General features: G+C 41.9%; 1 protein-coding gene across 6 annotated transcripts in view; it reads left to right on the top strand.

Annotated features, from left to right (window-relative positions):
* Nucleotides 1-24,215, top strand: part of IL15RA (interleukin 15 receptor, alpha) — a 39,910-nt gene extending 15,695 nt beyond the window's left edge. For 2 of the 6 annotated variants that reach the window (XM_005869496.2, XM_005869495.2), the window contains exons 2-7: nucleotides 8,476-8,670; nucleotides 10,673-10,765; nucleotides 12,680-12,871; nucleotides 13,414-13,446; nucleotides 20,182-20,263; nucleotides 22,961-24,215. In XM_005869496.2, the coding sequence (XP_005869558.1) occupies nucleotides 8,476-8,670; nucleotides 10,673-10,765; nucleotides 12,680-12,871; nucleotides 13,414-13,446; nucleotides 20,182-20,263; nucleotides 22,961-23,069 (704 nt within the window). In that variant the 3' untranslated portion in view covers nucleotides 23,070-24,215. Of the gene's footprint in view, nucleotides 1-8,475; nucleotides 8,671-10,672; nucleotides 10,766-12,679; nucleotides 12,872-13,413; nucleotides 13,447-17,328; nucleotides 17,415-20,181; nucleotides 20,265-22,960 lie in introns of those variants that run through there. The other 4 variants (XM_005869497.2, XM_005869499.2, XM_005869494.2 and 1 more) reach the window with 4 other exon arrangements.
* Nucleotides 24,216-24,464: the final 249 nt, after the last annotated feature.

Below are 24,464 nucleotides of genomic sequence, written 5' to 3' on the forward strand. Positions count from 1 at the left end.
TGGGAACTGGGGGGACGGGAGCTAGACGGAAAAAGAGGAACAACTGTAATAATCTGAACAATAAAGATTTATTAAAAAATAAAAATAAAAGTAATTTGGGGATGGAGAGAACCAAGATGGTAGCATAGGTAAACACCTGTACTTGCTGCCTTCCATACCACATCAAAATTACAACTAAAATACAGAACAACTATCAGCCAGAACCACGGGAAAGCTGGCTGAGTGGACATACTACAACTAGAGAAGTAAAGAAAAAAGCACAGACTGGTAGGAGGTGCGGAGGTGCGAAATGGGCTGGTCTGGCACCCGGGTGTGCCGCTTTTTTAATTGGGAGGGAGAGTGCCTCTGCGGAGGCTGCCCAAAGGAGCAAGGGTTCCCAGTCCCATACCAAACCCGCAGCCCAGGGTTCCAGAGCTGGGGAAAGAAGTCCCTATGGGCCGTAAGAACTACAGACTGTAAAAACCAGTGCGGATTGGGGCTGAGTGACACACAGGCTGCTGGAGACACAGCTGCTCCTCTTAAAAGGCCTGCACCATGAACTGAATTTACAAGCTCCTACTTCCTCTGAGCTCCAATGTCAGGTGAGGCTCTGGGGGACCCAGACACATATGGGAAGAAATTGGACTGTCTGGCATTGAGGCAGGAACATTGGGGTGGTTTTCTTCCAGATGGAGGTGCTCACGGCAGTCATAGTTCCCATGCTGGGACCTCCCCAGTGCAGGGCTGACTGGCAGCCATTTCTGTTTGCTCCACCCAGGAGATTCCCTGAGACCCCACCCCACCCAATTTACAACCACACACAAGCTGTGTGCAGTGGCTTTTACATATGAATGGTCTGTCCTTTCTCAGGCTAAAAACCTGTCAAATAAGCTCCAGTTGAGTCAGGGAGCCCCAAACCTGTCAATAAAAGCCCCCAAAATCGGCACCAGCACCACCCTGCCTTGCTTCACAGCTGGGCCTCATCTGGGCACTTCCAAACCTGATACAAAGAGGAGGAATCTGCAGATCTCTGTAGCTCCTGCTGAATGGCCCCAGGCAGTAGCTGACTTTGCACCTCCCTGGAGACCCAAGAGCCAGTGTACCAGTGGTCAGTGTGAGACCATACCAGATTACAACTCTACACATCCAAAAGCGACACACTCAAGGAGCAGACTCACTGAGCACCAAAGCCCCACTGCTGCATAAGAGTGTCTCCTGCACAGTAGCTTTCCCACTGTAGTCGCAGCTGGTCCCCACAGCCAATTGGCCTGGAGGTCAATTCCTCCCAGTGACAACAACAGCAATTAAGGCACAACTACAACAAAACTGTGCACACAGCCCACAAAGGGGTGCACCAGGAGTGTCTACCTCAGGTGATTGGGGAGGCTGAGCGACGGCCCTATAGGACACCTACTACACAAGGCCACTCTATCAACTCAAGGAGACTTAGAAGCTAACCAATACATAGAAAAAAACACAGGGAAGCAGCCAAAATGCGGAGACAAAGAAACATATCATAAGTGAAAGAAATGGAAGAAAGCAAAGTACTGGATCTAGAGTTCAGAACCACGGTTATAAGGTTACTCAAGAATCTTCTAGAAACCTCCAAGGAACTTAGTGAGACTTTTAAGGATCTTAGTGAGAATGCCAAAAAAATGGAAAAGGACCAGTCAGAAATTAATCATACACTGACCGAAATAAAGAATAATATACAGGGGATTCAATAGTAGATTAGAGAATCCCGAGAATCAAATCAATGATTTGAAATACACGGAAGCCAAAAACAGCCATCCAGAAGAGCAAAAGAATCCAAAAATATGAAGATAGTGTAAGGAGCCTCTGGGACAACTTCAAGTGTACCAACATCCGAATTATGGGGGTGCCAGAAGAAGAGAGAGCAAGATACTGAAAACCTATTTGAAGAAATGACAGAAAACTTCCCCTACCTGTGAAAAAAATAGACTTACAAGTCCAGGAAGCACAGAGAACCCCAAACAAGAGGAATCCAAAGAGGACCACACCAAGACATATCATAATTAAAATGCCAAGGGCAAAAGACAAAGAATCTTAAAAGCAGCAAAAGAAAAACAGTTACCTATAAGGGAGTGCCCATATGACTGTCAGCTGATTTCTCAACAGAAACTATACAGGCCAGAAGGGAGTGGCAAGAAATATTTAAAGTGATGAATAGCAAGAACCTATAACCATGAATAGTCTACCCAGCAAAGCTATCATTTAGAATTAAAGGTCAGATAAAGAGCTTCACAGACAAGAAAAAGCTAAAGGAATTCAGCACCACCAAATCAATATTATATGAAATGCTGAAGGGTATTCTTCAAGAAGAGGAAGAAGAAAAAGATAAGGATAAAAATATGAACAAAGTGACAACAAATACATATCTATCAACAAGTGAATCTAAAAATCAAATGAATAAAAAATCTGATGAACAGAATAAACTGGTGAATGGAATGGAATCAGGGGCATGGAAATGGAACAGACTGACAATTCTCAGAGGGAAGGAAGGGAGTGTGGGAGGGGTGTGTGGGAAGAGATTAGACAAAGATTTTATATGCATGTATATAAAACACAATAGGGTGGCGAGGGCCTGGGGTGGGGTGGGAACGGGTGGAGGGGAGATATAGGAGGAAAAAGAGGGACATCTGTAATAATCTCAGCAATGAAGATTAATTTTTAAAAAAGTAATTTGGAGACATTATGTCCCTTTATGCCTAAATATTTCATTATATATTTATTGATTTCAGAGAGGAAGGGAGAAGGAGAGATAGAAACATCAATGATGAGAGAGAATCACTGATCGGCTGCCTCCTGCATACCCCCTATAGGGGGTCGAGCCCGCAACTCGGACATGTGCCGTGACTGGAAATTAAACTGTGACCTCCTGGTTCATGGGTCAATTCTCAACCACCGAGCCACACAGCCTAAGCAAGCCAACTATTTTTAGCATATCCATCAATTTAGGTTCATCGGATTTGGGGAAGAATACCACAGATGCGATGCTGTGTCTTTCTCAGTGAATTGGATCAGGAGGCATATGATACTGATTTGTCCCAATATTACTAAATTGAATTTTGATCTACTGTAAGAAGGGCTTTCTCGCCCTAGCTGGTTTGACTCAGTGGATAGAGCGTCGGCCTGTGGACTGAAGCATCCCAGGTTCTATTCCAGTCAAGGGCACATGCCTAGGTTGCAGGCTCGACCCCCTTTCCCAGAAGGGGTGTGCAGGAGGCAGCTGACCAATGATTCTCTCTCTGATTCTCTCCTTTGATATTTCTCTCTCTCTCTCCCTCTCCCTTCCTCTCTGAAATCAATAAAAATATATTAAAAAATAAAGTATCATCAGTTCTAATATTTTTTAAAAGGCTTTCTCTTCTCCCAAATTTATTTATTTATTTACTTACTTACTTATTTACTGATATTAGTACAAACTTATGGAATTTTATTTTGTTCCATAATCTGTTACTATTTTATTTTAATATTCAAATTGCCCCAGATTTGGCTCACAAGAGCTGATTCAACCTGGCCACTGTATCCTTTGAAATGTTTCTATCATTCTTTGAGCACTTCCTTACTTCCTGGCACAATATATTCCATACTCACTTGTGCTTTCCATGTCCTAACTCTGGAATCAGTCTTTTTGTAGAGACCAAGATCTGGGTACCAAGTATGTTTGCTGCTAATATGTCATTGCTTCTAGGCACTATCAAAGGACAAAATTAGCACACACATACACAGGTACATCCTTGCATGTACACACTCACACAGACACACAAGGGTACACAAACTCATGTACACATATGTGTACACATACACACTAATTACATACTAATATCTCCAACCTCAATTCTAGTTCAACACCATAAGGTACATTCTACTCATCCCTTTCCCCTTTCCATAGTTGTAATTTCTTCCTCCAAAACCTGGACTGTTTTACTCATGGACGATGACTAGTTCCTACAAATTTTTCAAGAAGAAAAGGAGAGATGACAGTGACTTTATACCTTTGCCCCCAGATTTAACAGCACAGATGGGCTTGGGAGGAAAATCTACAGAAGCTTCAAACAATCACTATTTACACATTATCTAGCCCAGCTTGCTTTTCCTTTTATTTTTATTTTTTTAATCCTCACCTGAGGATATGTTTTTCACTGATTCTAGAGAGAGAGTAAGGGAAAATGAAAGGGAGAAGGAGAGAGAAACATGGATGTGAAAGAGAAGCATGGATGTGAGAGAGAAACATCAATCGTTTGCCTCCCATATACGCCCTGACCAGGAATCATATGTGCCCAGACCAGGGACCACACCTGCAACTTGGGTATGTGCCCTGACTGGGAATCAAACCTGAGACCCTTCGGTGCATGGGAGGACGGTGTAACCAACTGAGCTACACTGACCAGGGAGGAAGGGAGGGAGAGAGAGAGAGAGAAAGAAAGAGAGAGAGAAACATTGATTGGTTGCCTCCCATATGGTCCGGGACTGAACCCACAACCTGCGCATGTGCCTTGACCAGGAATCAAACTGGTGACCTTTCAGTGCATGAGACAACGCTCCACTAATGGATCCACATGAGCCAGGGCATCCCTTCATTTTATTTTTGTGGCACCTCTATATTGACAGATGCTGAGAAGATCTTCAGGTGAGCAGGAAGGAGAAAGCTGCTATTTAGTCAAAGCAGACCCAGATCCTGCCTGACCAATAGAAGGTTCAGGTTGCTGGAAAGCAGGCACAGATTCTACTGGGATAAATCAAATGGGCGTGGCTTATTTGAAGCATACAGAAAGAAATCAGCAGCTTTCTCCTTCCTGCTCACCTGCTTTCTGTGGATTGGCCAGCCTCGTCTGTGATTCTAACTGCCACCATATTCAGTCCCCCCTCAGACTACCCTCCTTAGTAGAAAGATTGTTTCTCTCGGTTCTCTTGGATGAGTCCTAATCTTCTTGCTTGCTGATGTCCCAGCTGCTCAGCAGAGACTTATTCAGGGTTCCACACTGGAACCAAAAAGCCAGCTCCCCGGGCAGCTGAAGGAAGCCCACAGATTTGTATGCTTTCCCCGCTAATTTGGTAGGTAACCTTGGTTTCTGCCCTTTGCCAGCACTTCAGCCAATGACCTTTTCAGTAATGGGGCTGGGGGGAGGGAGGCGCAGCAATACTTTCTCAACACGTCCATACAAGCTCCAGGACAATGGAAAATGCTGCAGAAGAATTTCCCTGCCTGGGACTTTCCTTCCAACGCAGCCCACTCTAAGCCACCTCTACTGCCTCAGGCAAAGCTTGGCCTCAGAAACTAGTTCTTACTCATCTCCTCTGCATGCAAGAAAACCTTAAATGTATTGAATTAATAGGAAAAAGCATATAAAAATCATACAATTGTGTCAGATAGGTAGATTTATGGGGGTGATCACTTCCTAAGTTATCTAAATGTCTAATCACTATGCTATAATCTGATACTAAATTAATAGTGTATGTCAACTATAATTGATTGAAAAATAAAATTTTATTTTATTTTTTTTTCTGTTTTCTAATTAAATTTAATAACAATATACAATTGACATGTTCAGATAATCTTTAAAACAGCACAGAGATATATAAATAGTTACTCTCATTCAATCTCTTTCTTTCACACTTGCATCCTCTTGAGGCAATCTGTGGTTAAGAGCCAAATATTTACCTTTCCCCATTCTTTTTCAAACTCAAACATACAAGAGTTTATAAATCTACCAGGAATGTTTGTTTTCTGATATTGCATGCATGTCTCCAAACTTTTTTCCCCCCTCTGAACAATACATCATAAATAACCCTGGAGGTCAGCATATACAGACATAATTCTCTGTTGAGCAAAAGCTTCCATTCTCCAGCTGCTGGGAATTTCTGCTGCTGACAGCTCACACCTGCACTCCCCCTTGGTGCTGCCCTGACAGCAGAAAACAGCCTCACCCAAGGTAAGGACCCCTCCTCAGACTGCCTACAGCCAATGATTGACTGACATGGGAACACAAAGGCCAAGTCTTTGGTTGCCACTGGGTTTAACTCTGAAGGGCTATCTCAGCTCCAGAGTACCCTCTTAGAATAAGCTGAAGCCTCAGTGGAAAGTTATTTTGTTGCTGCCCAACCTTGCCTTCACCTACCTCCTAGCTTGAGTATTTCCTGAGATCTCTGAGCAAAAACCTTCTTCGAGCAAATCAACATCTCAGACTCAGTTTCAACCAAACTAAGACAACTGCCCATGTGAAGGAGATGGGGTAGATAATGGGGACAAAGAGAAATAAATAAAACAGTAGAGAGACACTGTGTAGAACCATTATTTTAGTGCATTAAGAACTTGATTTTCAGAGAGATTTGAAGATGGCAGCATAGGTAAACGCCTGTCCTCACCGCCTACCACAACCACATCAAAATTTCAACTAAAATACAGAACCATCATCCAGAACCTCTGGAAAGCTGACTGAATGGAAGTCCTGTAAATAGAGAAGGAAAGAGGAAAGCACACTGAGACTGGTAGAACTCCATACTGTCTTCCATAGTGGCTGCACCAGTCTGCATTCCCACCAGCAGTGCACAAGTGTTCCTTTTTCTCCACATCCTCTCCAGCACTTGTCGTTTGTTGATTGAAAAATAAAATTTTAAAAAGATCATACAGTGTTTCAAGTGGCTAAAGAAAAATTTTGCTTTTAACCTTTTCTGCAATAGACTCTTTTTGGCATTGGACAGGACCTCATCTTAAGGATAGGCCAGCAATATTATTTTGGAACAAACGTGGTAGAACAATACATTGGCTGGTCCTCACCTTTTAAAAAAATATTTAAAATTTTTTTTCTTTATTAAGTTAAGAAAATATTTTTATTGATTTTTGAGAGAAAGAGTAAGGGAGAGGGAGAGAGAAACATCATTGTGACAGTGAAACATCGACTGGCTGCCTACTGCACACCCCTATTGGGGATCAAGCCTGCAACCCAGGCATGTGGCCAGACCAGGAATAAAACTGGCAACCTTTCCATGCATGAGATGATGCCCAGCCAATTGAGCTATACTGGCCAGGGCTGATTCTCATCTTTTAATAAGTAAAGACCCTTTTGGGGTTTCTTTATAGAACCCCAGTCTACAAAATTGGTGCCAAGGAGGATACTGTTATCAAGGATTTAGAAATAGATTCTTTCCTGGGATCTGCAGCATTTTACATTAGGTACATGATAAATAATGCCAATTTCACAGTTTTGCCCAGTGAAAGAAAAAGTTATTTTTTCTTTTTTGCAAGTTTTGTTGTTACATAATGTAGAAAAAAGTGAAGTACTCCTACAACTCATTAAACTCATTAAATGTGTTTAACGTTTATGTTGCATGCTTTTATATAGGAATTTTTCTAATGATGCAAAAATATCAACAGGCCATAAATAATTAACAATAACAAAAAGTCAGTAATAAATATGGCATCCTCAAAATGAAAATGGCCAACATTTCAGTCCTTTAGTTTCTTCTTGGGCCAATATCCTTAGATATCAACTTATGAAACTCCTCATTTCCACAGAACAGAATGAGAGCCACATTGCCAGGGTTTTTAGCTTACATTTTGGAATCAGTGTTTAATTCCAGCTGTCACAAAAGTAGAGCCACCTGGGGAAATTCATCTTGCCCCTGGTTTCTTCCAAAAAAGTGAGAATAATTAGATAAGCCGGGTATATGTGTAGAAATTAAATAAATAGAACTTATATTAGAAGGTCAGACTTAAGCCTGGTGTTGAGGAAGAAATTTTATCCATTCATTCTTTGAATAAGTATTTCTTGAGCACCTATTCTTGCCAGGTACTGTACTATGGAATACAATGTTGGGCAAAACAGATGTGACCCCTACCCTCTATAGCTTACAGTGCAGATGGTGAGACATACATTCATTACATCACCTCAACATCTTAAATACAACTATACAGGGAAAGAACAGAGAACTCCGGGGCCTGACTGGGGGGTGAGGGAAGACTTTCCTGAGGAAGGATGACAGATGGCCAGCCAAGAGTGGGGCAAGGGGAGGGAGGGAAGGCCTGGTAAGTGGCATAAGGGGACCACAGGCCTCTGTGACCTGGGGGAAGAGTAGCTAGAGAGGCAAGAAGGGCCAGTTCTGGATGATCCTTGAGGACTTAAGGATTTTAGTTTTTATTTTAAGAGCAGCAGAATATCAGGAAAGAGCAAAGACATCAAATATGCATTTATAAAGATGATGCTGGCTGCCTGGAGACTATTGCTATTTGTTTAGGCAAGAGAACTCAAAGGCTTGGTATGGATGAGGCAGAAGAGAAACAGAGAGATGGATACCTTTGAGAGAGATTGAGGCTGGGGAGGATGGGAAGTGAGAGTGAGGCAAAGGAGGTTTTCTCTGATAACTCCTCCACGTCTAGCTATGCTGAAAGTCTGGCACCTAAGGCAGGCTTCTGGAAGATTTCTGAACAAGCTGAAATTTGTTCATCTCTCCCTCTTATCTGTACTTTTGCAGGTACCACATGCTCTACTCCAACCTCTATTGAACATGCAAACATCCAGGTCAAGAGTTATAATGAGAACTCCAGGGAGCGTTATATTTGTAACTCTGGTTTCAAGCGTAAAGCTGGTACGTCCAGCCTGACTAAGTGCCTGCGTAACGAGGACACAAATATTACCCAGTGGACCATTCCCACTCTCATATGCATCAGTAAGTACCTGCCCCTGCACCATCCCTCCCTGCCACCCTTGCCAAGGACACATAGACAGCAGTGCTGCAATGTGGGTCATGGAATAGCCCACCTGAGGGGGCAAGAGATTTGTGTTGAGGTCTGAGACTAAATAAACCAATAGACCTCTAAACAACACCTCTGGAGATGGACATACATGGGCTTTGGAGCGGGGAGGGTGTCACACAATTCTGGGTTCAAATCTTGGCTCTGCCACTTACCTAAACCTATGAGACTTTGGGCAAGGGCCTTCATATCTCGGAACTCTAGGTTTCTTATATAGGAAATGGACCTGATGTGCATTGTGGCTTGTTCGTAGAAGGATTCAGTGAAAGCTGGTAAATATTAACTATTATTACCGTTGGTGCTTTAAGATTTTGGTAGCAAGAATTTGGCTACAGACAAGGATGTGTGCTCAAGCATAGTTGCTTCCCAGAGAGCTTTTCCAGTTTCTCCCTGGGAGAAGGCCTGCATTCTTCTCCAGTGGTATCCATCCCAGGAGACTGCGGAGACACATGGGCGCAGATTCCCTAACTCGGTTACCCAAGTCTGGTGTCCAGTCAGTGGTCCAGAGCAAGTGTGAGGGAAAGTCGCCAGAATCAATTTTTGTAAACCACCTACAACTGGATAACCATGCCAGAAGGAGCCAATTAATCTTGTGGTGGAAGCTAATTGTGCCATTTCCAGAAATACTAATCCACTTACTCTAGAAAAAATATTAAGCCACAGCCTTCTGATTTAACATTTATTGCTTACTTGGTACATGTCCAGCAGTGAGTGAGATACTTTCTCATATAACATTTGTGAAAATTGCCAACTTCTCTATGGGGGAAGCAGAGGGGTAAGGAGATGAGGTTTTGTTTGTTTGTGTTTTTGTTTATCCTCGCCAGATGGTTTTTTTCCATTGATTTTTAGAGACAGTGGAAGGGAGGCATGGAGGGTGGTGGGAAAGAGGGGGGCGGATATGGATTGGTTGCCTCCCGTAGCGCCCCCCGACTGGGAATGGGTATCGAACCTGCAACCCAGGTACATGCCCTTGACCAGTAATCAAACCAGCACATTGAACCCACGACCCTTTGGTGCATGGGCCCCATGCTCTAACCCAGGGGTGGGCAAACTTTTTGACTCGAGGGCCACAATGGGTTCTTAAACTGGACCGGAGGGCCGGAACAAAAGCATGGATGGAGTGTTTGTGTAAACTAATATAAATTCAAAGTAAAAATCATTACATAAAAGGGTACGGTCTTTTTTTTTTTTAGTTTTATTCATTTCAAACGGGATCCGGCCGTAGTTTGCCCACGGCTGCTCTAACCACTTAGCGACACCAGTCAGAGCAGAGGGGAGGTTGTTCTATAGCAAACTCACTTTATTGTAGGACTCCTTGGAGAGCCAGACTTTCTTATTGAATTTGTTGTGTTTAGACCACCTGGTACCCCTCCCCCTCAACCTGTCCCTCCCTTTGCATGACTGTCATGCAGACATCAGAGGCAAAGCAAGGAGGAAGCCTTCTACTTGATGTAGAGGACTGACTGGCCCTTTCCCTGATCTTCTCAAGGATGCATGTATATATACAGCCTTGGAAGATGGAGACAGCACCTCCCTCTGGAGAGAAGGCAGACATGGTCATGCCGTTAATAAAAGACTCAGGTTCCCTGAGCTCAGGCTTCCCCTGCTGTGTTGCAGACCACTGGATGTATCTATTCTGGCCCATCCATGTTGCCTCTCTGGGGCTTGGGGATGAGGGAATTGATGCAAATTTGCTGATACTCCTGCTGCCTATTGTGTTTTCAGTCTGTGCTTGCATTTGCATGAGAACTGCAGGTTGGGAAACATTGATTGTAGTTTATTTCTTGTGCTTCTGACCTATCCTAGGAGGCCAAATGTATCCGTTTTAAATTTGTATGTTTATTTATATCCAGTTCTGAAGCCACCCCAGGGTCCACCCTCAGGATCATAAATGCCATGTGGTTGTCCTCTCTCTAGGAGACCCCTCCCTGACCCGCCAAAGGCCATCCTCCACAGTAGCGCCAGCAGGGGTGACCCCAGAGCCAGAGAGCCCCTCCCCTTCTGGAAAAGGTAGGAATGTTGGGAATTTTTTAAGGACTTCCATTCCCTGCTAACACTCAGGTCCCCACAAATCCCTCAGATTCATGGACCACTGCTGGAGTTCCACTACAAACTTACGTAATAGAACAAAACTTTTTAAAAATCAAAAACAAAAATTTACCTTAGCTTAATTTTCTGTTTTAAATCAAAGGGGCTTGATATCCAGGTTTTATATGTGCATGATTAATAATGGTTTGAAATCCACTCTTATTATGTCAGGTCAAACTTAACTGCTATCCTTGTCAAAACTGCTATCCTTCTCAGGGAGGTTCTGAGGTTTGGCCCGCGTCACATGTTAGCCCACCACAGTTTCAGGGGTACTGGCAGAAAACACAACACTCCTGGGTCAGAGCTGTGGCCATCACTTTGTAAAGCATATAAATGTTGAATCACTATGTTGTACACCTGAAACTAATATAATACTGTGTCAATTATGAATAATTTTTTAAAGCAACAAAAACCAGTATTTGAGTTCTGATTCTAGAAGGAGCTCTGTAAGTATTAATAACAAAAGAAGTGAATTTCAGAAACGTGAGAGACCCATGCAGAATTACCTCCCAACAATCCTACGCACCAGCAAGTTAACTATGATGGCTCTGGTGTAGCAGCATTGCCCAAAGCTGCCAATGTGCCACATTTCCACGGAGTCTAAGGTAATCATCCATCCCAATTTCCTCAGCACTGACTCCGTGTTAAGAAAATCCGAAACCTTCGGTGCTAAATATCATGGGACAATGTGCCCCATGTCCTATGATACCCTTACTTTACACTTAACTCTTGATTTTCTGTGTCCCGTTTTCCAATTTGTGGGTTTTCCTGGCCCCTGTCTCCTCCCATCCAGGCACAGTCATTCTGTTATGCTTGGCACACCTCCCTAGAGCATGGTTCCTAATCTTGGCTGTCCACTGAGGTCACCTTGGAACTCTCGAGAGCAATCTGGGAATCAGAATTCTAGAAGCTCCCTGGGTAATTCTTAGGTAGCCAAGGCTGAGAACCACTGCTGAAGGGAGGATGGAAAGGCCAGAAAAAGGTTTCCTTCTAGTTAGCGGGCTACAAACAGAAGGCAGAGGCTGAGGTACTGGCTATATTTAAGTTTGGGGCAGTTATAAAGCTCCTTTGAGTCACCCAATTAATGAGGATCATCAAGTGGCCTCTCTCAGTTCTGCCTTCATGCACCAAACACTTGATCAGATGAAATTGTACAGTCGAAATCTCAGATGTGAGATTGTCATCTTTGACAGAGAGTGATGTTGCCATGGACACTTGGATGGGAAAGCTCTGGGGGAACTCTATGCAAAGTACCTGGAGTGCTGGCCGTCTGGGTAGTATGAGGACGTGACTAAGGATTAAAGGGCATGAGGACTTTTCACAGCATCTGTGGCTGGGAACACATGGGAAAGCAGCCCAAATAATGTGGCCAATGGCCAAAGATGACAAGACCGGGGCAAAGCCCTTCAAAAACACTCTATAGTTCAGATGGGCTGAATCTCAGGCTCCCTCTTATTTAGAAGTTTTGTGAAAACATGTACAAAATAAACTAAAACCAGCATCCCAGATGTCTCGGCTTTGGCAAATACAGTTCCACTTGTGTGTCTTTTTTTTGTTTGAGACCAGTCTTCTCTAGTAAACAGCCTGGATCTACTCTAATCTTTGTAATTTACTCTGCAAATCCTCTAGCATTCTCAAAAGTCTTATGGCCACCCCGGATGGATGACTACGTTACACACTTAAGGGATTTTCGTAAAGCTCCATGGAGCAGTGTCCTGGGGGAGGGCTGGCCCAGGGTGGGCTCCTTAGAGCACAGATTAAGTTCACTCTCCTCTGGAGCTAAGAAAGTTACTATTCTAAACATTTATGTTCTCCATGTGTTGCACCTTCCGACAGAGCCAGCTTTCATTTCCAAGCCAGACACCACAGTGGCCACAAAGCCAGCTGTGGTACCGGGCTCCAGGTTGATGCCATCCAAATCTCCTGCAGGAACCACAAGGGTAGTCAGGAATGAGCCCTCCCAAGCCCCACCTCAGACAACTGCAAAGGCCTTGGAACACACTCCCTCCACCTCCCTCGAGAAGCCAGGTTGGCACTGTCTTTGCACACTTTAGGGGAGTTCAGCTCTCTGCCTGCATGACATAATACCCTCCAAAATCAGAACAACCTGGCAACCCTCCGCCACCGGCTCTCTGCCACAGCCTTCTTGCTCTTGTCTCTCTGTTTTGTGCTCCACCCTGGCTCAGTCCAGGTGAAAAGGAAGTCCATTTCCCAAATGTGCCAAGTCTCACCGTATTAACCTGCTTTGCTAAGAATCTGAATAATATCGGCCTCCTCCTAATGTGGGAGGACGAGGAAGCTTCCCACCCTCTGGAGTCACGATCTATGGGATGGAGGAGCACTCGGTAACCTGTATCTTCTGTAAGGGCACATCTGACTCTTAAGCATGGCCCAGCCTGTAAATGAATTAATGACCTTGTTTGTTCTTTGCTAAAATGAGCTTGGTTTTTCCAGCCATGCATCGCTCAAGGCTTTAAGATAGGAACCAAATTGTGCAGAATTTCTCCTGCTTAATGAGAATAGTACCTTTAGGACTACCGTCATAACTGAGCTGCAATCTCTTCCCTCAGGTGCACATTCATCCAATTCCACAGCTGTCACTGGTAAGTATCTCCCTTTGTCCTGGAAGTACTGAAGGTCAGGGGACTTGTCCCAGGAAGCTGAACAGTCCTGGTTTGTGCCAGTTGTCCCAGCATGATCACTAATAGCATCCCCTTTTACTCTCAAGTGTATCGGTGTAGAAAGTAAGTTACAAGATCACCCTATTTATGGAATTCTTTGACATCACTATTTTCATATTGGTACCTTACCACTGTCAGGCTCCTGATATGGAAACCAAAGAGTAGATACATCACAACAAGGGCCTATTCAGCAATTCAGTTCTACTAAGCAGGGCTAGACGTCTGTCCAAGACTTACTAGGTAACCAGGAGTGCGTGCTGGCACCGTGGAGATGACATTGTTCTGCTGACATACAGACTGCACTACTCCCCCAGAGTGTTAGTAAGCACCATGCACCTACAGCCAGACCATTCAAATTTCTCTGTCTAGAAGCCTTTTTACAGGAGATGCACACAACACTAAGACTAGGAGAGAATGTCCCAGTAAATATAAGGAGGAAGATGGAAAATTGTTAGCAAGAATGAAAGAAAAAGATGAAAGGAGGAGAGGAAAGCTCAGAGAAGAGAGGAGAGAAAACGAGAAAGAAGCCAGGAGAGAGAAATGCAAGAAGAAAGGATCTGATACTTTTGTCTGAGAGGTTTTCAATGAACTGAAAACCACTCTAATGTCATATGGGCAAAACGATTTCTATTTTTGATTTACAAGTTTTCCTGCTAGAGAAAGATTCATATTTTTGTGATTACATTTTATCTGCATTAGTGTCATCTGGGAAAAAAAAGTGGCTTTGGTCATCTCAGCAGTTAGTTGATTAGAATTTTTTTAAAAATCAATCATATATAAAAAGTCAAGACAGTGTGGAAAGGCTCTTTGGGAGAGTATTTTCATGGAAAAACTATGGCATTTAATGGCAAGGATATGAAAACAAGAATATGTTTATCATTTAAGAGGAGACCAATAAATAAAGAAGCCAATCTAATTTTTCATTTTATGTCACAGACTACATTAATCTTTCTACAAAGTTTTAAATTTTTTATTCATTTAAAAAAAATATTTTTTTATTGATTTCAGAGAGGATGGAAGAGGGAGAGAGAGAAACATCAGTGATGAGAGAGAATCATTGATTGGCTGCCTCCTGCACGCCCCCTACTGGGGATTGAGCCCACAACCCAGGCATGTACCCTTGACCAGAATCAAACCCTGGACCCTTCAGTCTGCAGGCCGACACTCTAACCACTGAGCTAAACCGGCTAGGGCTTTATTCATTTTTTGAACTGAAAATTTTTGCACATGGTTTAAAAATAAAAAATTACAAAAGGATATATAGTAAAAAGTAAATCTTCTCTCTGACTGAAAATCATCTGTGGGAAGGAAGAAATCCCCTGCTACCAGATTTCTGTGTACCCATCAGAGAAAGTCAGTATGTCAACAGCACACAGAGGATATATGATGCCAGCCAGTTAGGTATTTTATTTTCAAGGTTCTGTACTTTGTTTTCACTTAATGCTATATTTTGGAGATTCTTCCACATCAGTATATAAAACCACATCATTCTTTTTAAGAACTTAAAAATATTCCATTGTATGGATTTACCACAATTTATTTAGCCAACTCTCTATTTGGACACGAGACTGCTTACATTCTTTGGCTATATTACAAACAATAAAAAATTAGAAAGCCTTGTATTGTTTTGCATATGTGCGAATATATCTGTAGGATAAAATCTTATAAAGTTTTGGAGCCATATTTTCTACGTAGATTTTCAAACTATTTTATTATGGACTATAATCTATTTTTTCCAATTTATGTCTTTCCCTGGATTAAAATATCAGAAACTCACTCCCAAATTCTGAAATGTAATATAATAAACATTAACTGAACATGTACAATAGATAAAGATAGCTATGTGCAAAGAACTGTGAAAATACCGAGATTTAGAAGAAAAAAAAACAGCTTTAAACCATTCATATTGTATGAATAAGATTATCTTCTTTCAAGCTGCTTAAATATAAAGGTAGACATATTGCCCTCAGTTGGTTGAGCATCATCCCATGCACCAAAGGTCACTGGTTTGGATGCCAATCAGGGCACATGCCTTAATTTCAGGTTCAATCCCCAGTAGGTGGGGGGTGGAGGGGCAGGAGGCAGCCAATTGATGTTTTTCTCTCTCATCAATGTTTCTCTCTCCCTCTCCCTTCTCTCTCTCAAAAAACACCAATAAAGACATTAAAAAAAAAGACAGACATATTAAAACTATAAGAAAGCAAGTAATTTCAGCAAGGAGATGAAAACTAGCTATATTTCATTATGTATTACTTGAGTTTCATCCACTAAGAAGGTGTATGCTAAAATGAAAATCATGCTAACTTTCTAAAAAGACTTAGTTATAATGCCTTCAAAGTATGTCTCATACAATCCCAGCCACCTAAGACCTAAGAGTATGCCCAGGCCAGGTATCAGTGACAGAGGTACTTGCTGGTCCCTGGGCATCAGTGGCTGTTGCTATTTCCACATGACTAAGCAATCAGTTAAGCTCATCTTTGTAAAAAATATATATAAATGATGCTTTATACTATAGTGGTTGCTCAGTAAATGTTAACATAATGTTTTAATCAACCCATTGATACTACCAATATCATTTATTTTTTAAATAAGGTTATAAAAGATATCAACTTTTAAAGTTGCTTTCTTTAGTCCAACAGAAATATTGAATGAATAAGTAGTGAATGAATGAGCAACTATTAAGTAAATTTGAGGACTTTAACATCTAAATAAATATTCAGGAAGTGTTGCTTATCATCTCATTGTCTCAAATATCTACTGCCTCACTTGGCAGCCCTTTTTATCAATAACTTTATTCAATTTTTCCAATATCTGGTCTCTGATACTTGACTAAGCTATTCTTGAAGCATCTCAATCCTATCTAATAAAGAGAGAATATGCTAATTGACCCTCACACCATCACAAAGATGGTGGTGCCCACAGCCAATAAGGAGGGAATATGCTAATTGACTGCCCCACCTTCAAAGATGGCGGCGCCCACAGCCATAAGATGGCTGGCAGGGGAGGGCAGTTGGGAGCGATTGGGCCAGCAGGGGAGCAGTTAGGCATCGATCAAGCTGGCAGGGAAGTGGTTAGGGGTGATCAGGCTGGCAAGCAGAAGCGGTTAGGGGCAATCAGGCAGGCAGGCAGGCGAGCAGTTGGAAGCCAGCAGTCCCCCAAGGGGTCTCAGATTGAAGAGGGTTCAGGCTGGGCTGAGGGCCACCCTCTCCCCCCTACTCTGTGCACAAATTTTGTGCACCTGGCCTCTAGTTGTAAAATAAAAGGTCAAAACGTCATCTATGAGGGTGTTTACATGGCCATCTTCATTTAGTACACTAGGAGTGAGGAGTTCCTTTTTCTGCCACATCTGAAATAAGTTTGCTACAGTCCATATACTCAGCCTTTAACAGAAGCTACCTTTGTAACGTTCATCTGTTCAATCAATAGAAATGGAGATTCTATTTTGTGGCAGGTCTGGTACTAACCTGCACTGAAATGCAGATTTCTCATTAAAAAGCAAATGGCACTTTAAATGTATGTATTTCAACTTATGGGATGGTAATTATTTAATTCAGTCAAGTAAGTATTGATTATCTACTCTGAGCCCAACACTTGGAATGTGCTTAGTAAAGTAACAGATACTAATAAAAGAAGAAAAAAAAACTTAGGAAAACTGCCCAGAACTGACATTCTTACTTCAAAATTGCCCTCATCAAATGCAGACACACAAGGACTCTGGGCACAGTGACAGAAATACGTACTACTCCCTGACTGACCTAGTTTGCCGGTATTACTAAGGAGTGGCGATTCCCTGTATGTTCACAGAGGACATTTCATCATCCACATCCAACAGTGGCCCCTGGCTGCCTAGGCTACCTTCTGTGCCCCAGACCCAACATGCATGTTGAATGGTAGGTTGAATGCTAGCAGGCAGTTATTAGCCTTTCTGGCCTCCTGTGCAATAATCTACTTTTTCTCCTCTCTCTCCCAGATTCTAATCCTCCTCTATCTCATGAAATCTCTTTCACTTCCTTTTTCTATAATCCATGCACCCCTAGTAAACACAAAAGGGTGGAGGACTTTGGCAGTTGATATCTTAGTCCATTGTTGTAGTAATTCTGGTTTCAATTTCTTTACTAAATATGTCTGTATATAACTGAGGAAGAGGCCAAGGGTTTGAGTTTAAGTCACTGAGTTCAAATTGCTTTGTTGTATCATTGGCTCAGGAGCCCTCTTCTCCCTTGAGTTTGAGTCCGTAGTTTATATTCTCATTACAAATAAACAGGAAGAAGCATTGTGAAATACTTACTGTTTATATCAACTTGCCTTTTCCAATAAATCTCTCCATGAACAGTAAATGCATGCCAAACTGATTAGTCAACGTGAAGAAATAGTTTATTATCAGCTACAATATCTCTTCTAATAAAAGACTTCTGATTTTTAGTCATACTGACGAGTAATGTTGTTTAAAAAGTCAAAAGAACTTTCACTAGTTTTCCAAGTTTGTTGTTACTTCTTTTAGAACAACTTTTCTATGCTTTTTTCTACTGCAATTAGTTTTGTTTTTGCACTTTATTGTTTCTTTTGATTATAGCATCATTGCAAAAATATCAGGGGGAAATTTTTTAAAGAACATAAAGATTATAATCCCACCATTATTTAATACTTTGATAGATATTCTTCAAGATTTTTTTGTGTATATGACACACACATGGCTTACTGGATTTCTTTTGGTTCATTTTTATTTCAACCACCTTTTTTCACTTATGATATCACTAGAGGCCCAATGCACGAAACTCATGCAAGGGGCTTGGCCCTCGCAGCCCCAGCTTCATCAAGAAGGACATCCAGAGGTCATTTGGCTGTCTGGTCTAATTAGCATATTACACTTTTATTATTATAGATAGACATCTTTTCATGTTAATATAGATTAATTTCACAATTTTTAAAATATATTTTTATTGATTTCAGAGAGGAAGGGAGAGGGAGAGAGAGAAACAGAAACATCAATGATGAGAGAGAATCATTGATTAGCTGCCTCCTGCATGCTCCCTACTGGGGATCAAGCCAGCAACCAGGGCATGTGCCCTGACAGAATCAAACTGTGACTGTCTAGTTCACAGATCAAAGCTCATAGGTTCATAGGTCAAACTACACCAGCTGGGCCATTTCGTAATTTTTAAAAGCTGAATAATATTCCATTGGATGAGTATTAACACATTTTAACTATTTTTCTACTGATAAGATATTTAGATTAACATTTTAAAAATTATTTTACACAGTACTTCAGTGAATATTCCTATATATACTTTCCCATTTCCTTAGAATGAGTCCTAGAAGTAGAACTGGAGAGTTAACTTATATGGTCTTCTCTAGAGCTTTTGTTAAGTTGCCAAGTACCTTTGAGAAAAACTGTACCCATTTACATTCACTCCTACAAAGCAGAGAATCTGGGTGTTTCCCATATCCATATATTTAACCTGCATTTCAATAGGGTTGTATTTTAAATGCCAAGCCATGGGGATTTACCCTTACCTACAAGGTTGTGTGTTGGTTGTACAGGGACAGGTCTGAAAAGTTTCATGGTCTTAGAGACTAATTGACTCATGGTCCACAGTGAGACAACTGGCTCTCCAGATGTTCAGGGTTGTCATCTTGCAAGTGGGGCATCCAGGTGATTTTTGCAGGGACATTTCATAATATTAAGGCAAACTGGCAAAATCTGCTTGGAGTTTATTATTGACTCAGTGTTTTAAAAACAGTTATGTTCACCTGCCTTTTTGCTTCCACACAAGGATCCCACTGTTCCTGTCTAATAAATCTCAAATGCTGTTGTGGCTGCTGGCCTTCCACCCTCAAATCCTCCCACCATCCATGCTGTTCCTTTCAACTCAGTCAACAGTTTTTTCCTTTTCCTCAGCATTACTTTATTCTCCTCTTACCTGTAAGATCTCCCTTATAACACCTCTTCTTTCTCTTTACCACTCTTCCTCTGTCATAAAAAAGTAGCAAATAATGCTAATGGAATTGGAAGAAAAATGGCACTGCAAGCTATCATTTCTAAATCAGGATTCTGCGAAGCTGCAGAAAAGGGGGAGGTCGTGCCAGAGGACAACTGAGGAGGACCCTGACCATGTCTACTTTCTTCACTTTGGATTTAGCAGCAAGCATTTCTTCTCACGAAGTGCTTACTTTCCCCTCCTGACTTACTCCCATCCCTGCCCATCACTCACTCTGCTCAGGAAGGACAAGGATTAGGAGGATGGGAGAAGGGATAACATGAACTGGACAGTTTGAACTGGCAGTGTTGGTGGGAAAGGAATGTAGTTTTTGCCCAGAGATAGAATAGATTGAATTGCATGGAACCTTAAGAAATGTTAATAACAGTAAGCTGTTTGGGAAGGCGTTTGTATCTCTCTGCGGGAATGTAAACTGTAAAGAATTTTCAGATTCGTAGAAATTAACCTTCTAGGGGGATAAATGGTGATGGATGGAGACTTGACTTGGGGTGCTGAACACACAACACATTATACAGATGATGAGTTGTAGAGCTATGCAACTGAAACCTGTATAATTTTATGAACCAGTGTCACCCCGATAAATTAAAAGGAAAAAAATGAAATGAATCTGCTACCTGGACTTTTAGCATGATGCCAGCTTAGTTCTCTTCTTTTACAGTGGCAGCCATCTCCACACCTGTCACTGTGCTTTGTGGAGTATGTGTGGTATTACTTCTGATATGTTATCATAAAAAATCAAGGTGAGTGGCACAAGAGAATCACACTGGACAAGATTCGTCCTTTCCTCCGAGAAAAGAGTTCATTATTATGACCCTGGGCCTGCCTTCCCAATGAAGAATCCCTTTCCTGGCTAGAGACACAGGCTCTCACTCTCACCCCGCTTTTACGTTGGCCAAAAGGAGTGTCGGCCCTGGCTGGTGGCTCAGTTGGTTGGAGCATCGTCTCATATACCAAAAGAAGGTTGTTTCCATTCCCAGGAAGGGCACATACCCAAGTTTCAGTATGCAATCCGTATGGGAAGCAACTGATCAATGTTTCTCTCTCACACTGATGTTTCTCTCTCTCCCTTCCTCTCTCTAAAATATATCCTCAGGTGAGGATTTAAAAAACGCACAACAGTGTCGGAGTTGAGCAGTCACACTGAGCCAGTCTTAGAAAGCCATTTACTTTCCTAGGCAGGCCACTCGTCAGAAGTGGGGCAGCGAGAGCTGATGACACAGGGCCAATTTTACCGAGAGCCAATTCAGAAAGAAAGAATGTGCCAACTAACCAATTTGATAGACAGGCAATTTGTATCACTTCTTATCATATAGGCATGAATATATTCTTCAATGCACTCATTAAATATGGATATACTTTTTTATAAATACACTCATTCATGTCAGCCTTACTTTTGTATTTCTGATCATTGAAATTATACATTTCAGCATTTGTGACAAAACTGTTTCTGCCACTTGCTGAAATTTCAGACATTATTTTTCTAATCTTCAGGCATTTTTATCATTTTTTCATTAAAGCTTCAAATGACACATTAGCCTTTATTTCATTTTTTAAATTCTCCTTAAACTTTTTAAAATGAATTTTTCTTTTTCTATTTTTAAATATATTTTTATTTATTTTTATTGATTTCAGAGAGGAAGGGAGAGGGAGAAAGATAGAAACATCATTGATGAGAGAGAATCATGGATCGGCTGCCTCCTGCACACCCCCTACTGGGGATCAAGCCTGCAACTTAAGCATGTGTCCTTGATTGGAATCGAACCCGGGACCCTTCAGTCCACAGGCCGATGCTCTATCCACTGAGCCAAACTGGCCAGGCAGGGCTAGTCTTAATTTTATACTTCTACCATTTAGTAAGCAGTATTTCAGCATTCCATATTGATGTAGTTGCTCTGGATCCTTTCTCGGCTTTATACAATCAATGGACTTAAGATTTGTTGAAAATAAACTTTTAGTTACTAGTAAAAAAATATTTTTTATAAAGACTATACTGCCCTTTGAGCCTAACTTCAAAAAAATGAACATTTCATGAAATACTACTGTAAAGCCAAAATGAAAACATCATCTAAAAATTTACATAAATCTTCAAAAGCTGTTAATACTATTGCAACCAACAAGAAATGCCATAAACCTCATAGTTTAGAAATTAAGTAAGATTGCTATATTACTTAAAAACTTATCAAAAAATTAAAAAATGTTAAAATGTTGGCAAAATGTATTTTAAAAGGATTTTTTAAATATAATAATAATTTCCATATAAAATGCTATATTTGGAGTTACATTCTTAAGAGATTATAATGACTATAATCATTGACTATGTATTTTTAAAATATATTTTTATTGATTTCAGAGGGGAAGGGAGAAGGAGAGAGAGATAGAAACATCAATGATGATAGAGAATCATTGATTGTCTGCTTCCTGCATGCCCCACACTGGGAATCAAGCCCACAACCTGGGCATATGCCCCGACTAGGAATAGAACCGTGACCTCCTGGTTCCCAGGTGGAGATGCTCAACCACTGAGCCATGTTGGCTAGGCGACTATATTTAAAAAGAATACATACACAATCTTTTTAAAAAATAATACATTAAATCATATTCTTTAAAAGTATTTGAAAATGTGGTATATATGGCCAATAAATATGCTCATAAGAAGAAAATATCAATATTCACAGACTATGCTAAAGAAATATTCATAATCACCTCTTTAAGAATTGGTAAACCTCCAAAGAGCTCAAAGTGCTTATTTTAAAATGTCCTAAAAAGTGCTATCCTCAGAAGGTAGGTTAAATAATGTATGGAAGAAATAGCTGACTCTGACACTCATGGCCTATAAATCACATTGTTCAACAAAGAAACATGAAATTAAGGTGTTCTGCCCCCCCTCCTCTTGATTACTCAGGAACTGATCAATATATTTGTTTACTTTTTAAATGTTTTTATTGATTTTTAGAGGGAGAGAGATAGAAAGACACATTGATCAATTGGCCTCCTGCACATACCTCTACTATTGATGGAGGCCACAACCCAGGCATGTGCCCTGACCAGGAATCGAACCCATAACCTCCTAGTTCCTGGGTCAACACTTAACACTAAGTGCCAAGAACTGTTTTAAAAGCTTTATAAATAATATATCATTTTTATCAGGATTATCACATCTGGCTTAGCTGGACTCCTAGTTACTTTCTCCTTCTCTTGTTCTTACCATTTGAACTACCAGTTTTCAGCAGATTGTTGGCAAGGTAGGGGGAAGCTGCTCCAATAGCATTTGGAAATCTTTGGTGGATAAGGGGATTAAAAATATTGAAAACCCTAAAAATAGATTTAAATAGTATCTGCGAGTGCAGTTTTCTCCATCTGAGTGTTGAATAGGGACTGTTTACTCAATTTGAGGGCAATGCTCTCTTTTCAAAAACTGTGAATTATTTGCTTTACAGGCAAACTTCCCAGACACCCAGTGATCAAATGGAAAATATGGAAGATATCCCAATGACTGGAGGAAACAATGGCAGAGAGGAGGATACAGAAAACTACCACACAGTCTAGGAAACTCCAAGGGAAAACCGGGCCAGCAAGGGCTACAGCGAAGGCACCAACTCTGCTCTGGCCAGAGAGGACCTAGAAAAGACTCAAGGAATTGGGCGCCAGGGAGAAGCCACCAAGATGTGCCCACCCTCGGCACTGTCTGCACGAGTAGGTTCTCCAGGCTTAGGATGGAAGCTCGATGCCTGCCCTGCCTCAGATATGGGGCCAAGTTCCCAGAGTCCCAGCCATTGAAGGCCTCAGGTCTTCCTATCAGGGCTTTTATTTCATTATGATATTTACTCAGGATAACTTATCAGCTTGACTCTTCTGCCCCTCCTCCGGACTGGCAGTTTACAAAGAAAAGAAATATATCTGAGGCTCTAAGTGAATTTAGTAGGCTCCTCCTGGCTTGAGAGGTGTCTATAAGGATGACATTATCATTTCTGCTCCTAAAACTCTCTCCAGTTGGGTGCTCTGCTTACACCGAAAGGGAACAAAGAGATATTGTGCCCAGTGAATTCTCTTAATTTAAGGATTCAGAAAGAAAACTGAATTCAGTGACATTTTCCATATATATACATGCATATTTATACTTTGTTTATTATCCTACTAGTAGCCTTGCACACGAATCCGTGCGCCAATAGCTCTCTGCGGGGCCTGGACACTCCTCACCTGCTTCCCAGAGGCTCTCCGTGGCCCAGAGGCCCATCTGTTTTATCTGTGTTATACAGTCTTGGTTCTGTCATTTGCATGCTCGGTGGAGCAGAAATGGGGAGAAAACACCCCATTTGAGAAGTGCCCAGAGTGGCTGTGCCTCCATGAGCCGTGTCTTTTGGATTTCCCCAAGTGGAGTTCTGTGCGTCTCCTTGGCCTCCAGCACTGCTAGCTTGCATACCTCTTTCCCTCCAATTAAAATGAGTAAGTCACAGGGATGACATGCTCCTGTCAGCACTCACTCATGTAAATTGAGTGAGTGCTGACAGGAGCCCATCCGCGGCTGGGCGCGGAACACTTGCCTTATCATCAGGGTGACGACGCAAGTGTTTCACGCGCCGGCCTGGCCAGAGGCCCATCTGCGGCTGGGCGTGGAATGCCTGCCTCATCACCGCGGCGACGAAGCAAGCATTCTGCCAGGCCTCTCATGCTGCCCACTCTCAGCGGCCGCCCCCCCCCCCCGAGACTGGGGGACTCCGGCGGGGCTGAGAGGACTGGGCACTGCCATTTTGTGGCTATGGGTGCTGCCATCTTTTGTGACAGAGTGATGGTTAATTTGCACATTACCCTTTTATTGGATAGGATATAATAAAAGCCCAGTGACCAAATGGCGGAATGGCCAGAACAACCAGTTGCTATGATGTGCACTGACTACCAGGAGGCAGATGCTCAACGCAGGAGCTGCCCCGTGGTGGTCAGTGT

The sequence above is a fragment of the Myotis brandtii genome, unplaced genomic scaffold, assembly GCF_000412655.1.
Source record: "Myotis brandtii unplaced genomic scaffold, ASM41265v1 scaffold297, whole genome shotgun sequence".
In the NCBI taxonomy this organism is placed as follows: domain Eukaryota; kingdom Metazoa; phylum Chordata; class Mammalia; order Chiroptera; family Vespertilionidae; genus Myotis; species Myotis brandtii.